Source organism: Crinia signifera, chromosome 2 (assembly GCF_055691185.1).
Source record: "Crinia signifera chromosome 2, ASM5569118v1, whole genome shotgun sequence".
NCBI lineage: Eukaryota > Metazoa > Chordata > Amphibia > Anura > Myobatrachidae > Crinia > Crinia signifera.
The window spans coordinates 92173607-92177366 of NC_139218.1; the positions used below are offsets into that span (position 1 = coordinate 92173607).

Here is a 3760-nt window from a genome sequence, read left to right on the forward strand (position 1 = left end):
TTTGATCAATTTTGCAAACAGTTCCTGAAATAGGTGGTCTGTTTTTTTTATATTTTAAAAGGCCATTTTACCAGAATCTGCAGAGACTTTTTTGAACTGAGCAACTTTCAATGTTTGCCAATCATTAAATTTTTTATTAATCCTCATATGAAAAGTGTGATGATGCACCCACTCTTCATCCAATTAAATTTTCTTTGTTTAATTATTATTTGGAATAGGATTATTTTTTCTGTTTTGCAATGTATTTACCAGCGCGGCATCTGAGTAGATTTTCCCATGTTTCTGGAAAAAGAGATTGCCTTATATACTTTATGGAAAACTTTCATACTTGGCTAGACATATTTGATAATAGAAAACAAAATTGTCACTCTCACCATGCCCAGTGCCAATGCAAGGCACTGGAGTGCCCCAGGCCGGGGGGGGGGGGGGGGGGCGCTCCTGTGCTCACCCGCCCCCTGGGGGCTGTGTTTCGAGTTGGCCACTGTACAGGGGGGGGGGGTGTTTGCCGGTAATTGCGGCAACAGGAAGCAGCGGCGTTTTAGGGTGGGGGGGGGTTGGCAGAGAGTGTCGGGTGATGCGCTGTGTGATGCGGCGACCGCCGCTAAGTAACTCCAGGGGTAGGGAGGGGGATCGGGTGATGCGGCGGCGGATGCCTAGTCAATCCGGAGGAGTTGCGGACGCTGCCGGTGCCACTCACCTCTGGGGGGGGAGCTGCTGCAAACTGGCGCCCTCCAGTGGCTGGCACCCTAGGAAAATGCCTAGAGCTGCCTAGTGATGGCGCTGGCCCTGACCATGCCTCTGGTAATGATTTTCACTTTACAGCCTCATTGTATACAACACATATCTATCTATATATATATATATATATATATATATATATATATACATACAACCATATATGAGAAATGAGTGTCACTCCGGGACTGCAGTATCAAAGTAAAGTGACTGTGCTTTAATCGACGGTGTTTCAGGCAGGTGCCCATCTTCAGGATACATATATATATATTGAATCAAGGCCGGCATTCCCGCGGTGTAGAAAGGTAAAGGCGCCTGGTACTCTCCAAATTACCTTGCTGGGTAGCAGGGAGATGCTTATGAGGTCGGGCGGGAGGCACTCAAAGGCTTTGTAGGTAGAAGATTGACAAGCAGCCTGCTTGTTAACATCAACGTTTCAAACCTTTATTGTTTATCATCAGGATATACAAAAGAAGAATAAAAGACATCTCACCTATATAGTGTGCAGACTCCTCTGTGCAGACGCCGTCCTCCCGACGCGATTGCGGGTCCTGTGACATCATCACAAGTGCGCTCCCATCACCATAGTGATCTAGTAGTTTATGCTACGGAAGCCTGTACCTGACATAAAAATGTGACATAATCTGAAATACAATGTGATCTAATAGTATTGTTAAAAATGATTATCTGTTTTAAAGTGCTACTAATAAGACTTACAGCAGGGGTCAGGAACCTTTTTGACTAAGAGAGCCATGAAAGCAAAATATTTGGAAATTTATTTCAGTGAGAGCCATATAATATATTTTAAAAGTGAATTCAACTAAATGTCAGTATAAAACGCCTCTGAATTTATTCTTTTAAATAATGTTGTTATAATACTCACCATTAATGCGACTTCTGGTGCTGCATGGATTTGCTGATGTCTTTGTAGTCTGGTTGGTACTTGGTGAGGTTAAGCTTCATGCAAGCGTTGAGACTTTCATCCGTTAAACGTGATCGTAGATTGGACTTGATGTTTTTAAGATGTGAGAATGACTGCTCACATGCATACGTAGATCCAAACATGGTCAACACAGCAATACTCACACGCTGCAGTGTGTGGTATGTGACAGGAAGCGCGTTCCAAGTTTTGAGAATCAGCTGGTCTTCGGGTTGAAGTTTTTTCATTTCTTTCCACATGTGCTTGCTCGCCAACTCCGCTTTCTGTCGTGTGATTCTTTCCAAATCTTCATTCAGTGACTTGAACTTGTTCACCCACATGTCTGAGGCCTTCAGGTCAGCCACTTCTGCTTCAAAATCTCTGACGGAGACACCAGCAATGTAACTCAGGTCGGTTGTGTTCAGTGAACACTCGGTTGGATGGGTGATGAACTTAAAAAGACGAGCGTGCTCACGAAATTCTCCAAAGCGTGCTTTGAAGGACTGTAGGAGACTGGATGTGAAGCCAGCTAGCTGGTGGAGATCAAAGTTTTGAATGGGCTCACTTGCTGTGCATTTATCTTTAAACTGGCTCAGTTTTTCAAAATGTAGTAAACGACCTGTTTCAAGATCCATAATGAAGAGCTCGAGCTTGTTTTCAAAAGCAAACACAGCTTGTTGAAGGGATAACACTGTATTTCCAATGCCTTGCATTTTCACGTTGAGCTGGTTCAGATGTTCAGTCAGATCTACGAGATAGTAAAACTTGAGGAGCCACTCAGTTTCGGCTAGCTCAGGATGCTCGATGCCTTTCATTTCAAGGAAAGTCTGGATTTCGTTCAGGCAAGCTGCAAAACGGCTAAGCACCTTCCCTCTTGACAACCAACGCACATTGCTGTGCAAAAACAGACCATGATAGTTATTTCCAACTTCATCCAGCAGTGTTTTAAACTGGCGATCATTTAAGGCTCGGGCAGCAATAAAGTTGATCACACGAATGACCAGCGACATCACTTCGCCAAACTGCCCGTCACACATCTGAGCACAAAGTGCCTCCTGGTGTAGAATGCAATGGAAACTTAGGATGGGTCTATTTTCATGTTCACGAAGAAGCGCCACAAATCCTTTGTTTTTCCCCACCATACACGGAGCACCATCAGTACACACTGAGAGAAGTTTATCCATAGGTAGATTTTTTTCTTGAGCAAACTCCATGAAAGACTTGAATAAATCCTCACCTCTTGTGGACCCTTTTATTGCCAGAACAGCAAGACTTTCTTCGCGCAGTGTGTCATCAACAGCATATCTTGCAATCACGCTGAACTGCGACAAATGGCTCACGTCTGTTGACTCATCCAAAGCCAGGGAAAAGAACGGCGCTGCATTTATGTCCTTCACTTGCGTTTCCTCCACTTTGTTTGCCATCATGATGGTACGATCATGAACAGTTCTTGCCGACAGAGGCATGTCTTGTATCCGTTTGATTATCTTGTCTTTGTTCGGAAGATCATCAAAAAGTTCATTGGCTACATCCAGCATGAACGTTTTAGCATACTCGCCATCTGTGAATGGTTTTCCGTTCCTCACTATTGCTAAAGATCCAGCAAAGCTAGCGGAATTATAGTCACCTTGCCGGGTCCATACGCGGAGTTGCTGCTGGCTAGCTTGCATTCTGCTCAGTAGCTCTTGGCACGCTTTCTTTCTGCTGTCTCCCGCAGGGTATTTTGATGCAAAGGTAGCATGGCGCGTGTCGAAGTGCCGCTTTACATTTGACCGTTTCATCGATGCAATTTTGTCATTGCAAATTAGACACACCGCAGAACCTGCTCTCTCCACAAAGGCAAATTCTTCGGTCCATTCGTCCCGAAATGTACGATACTCGTCATCTGTTTTTCTTTTCGCCATCTTCTTTGTCGAAGGGTAATGAGCTAATGACCGAGCAGACTGATTCAAAAGGGGGCGTTTACCCAGCAACGGCCAACGTAGGCCAGTATCATCCAATTAAAATAATGGACGATTGCTCCTGCAGCAAAGCTAGGTCAGGTTGTTGCTGGGTTATTGGAGGTATATGGGGGGGGTCTGTCTGTGCTGTGACAGCAGGTCCCAG

General features: G+C 44.7%; 1 protein-coding gene across 1 annotated transcript; it reads right to left on the bottom strand.

Annotated features, from left to right (window-relative positions):
* Positions 1-1620: 1620 nt before the first annotated feature.
* On the bottom strand, positions 1621-3558 carry LOC146058420 (protein FAM200C-like). Its single transcript, XM_083170702.1, has one exon. It carries the CDS (start codon positions 3556-3558, stop codon positions 1621-1623), a length of 1938 nt encoding a protein of 645 aa, XP_083026828.1.
* Positions 3559-3760: the final 202 nt, after the last annotated feature.

Bases quoted from the DNA above. Each gene is read 5' to 3' on its own strand.
- LOC146058420 (XM_083170702.1), bottom strand. From the start codon at position 3,558: ATGGCGAAAAGAAAAACAGATGACGAGTATCGTACATTTCGGGACGAA.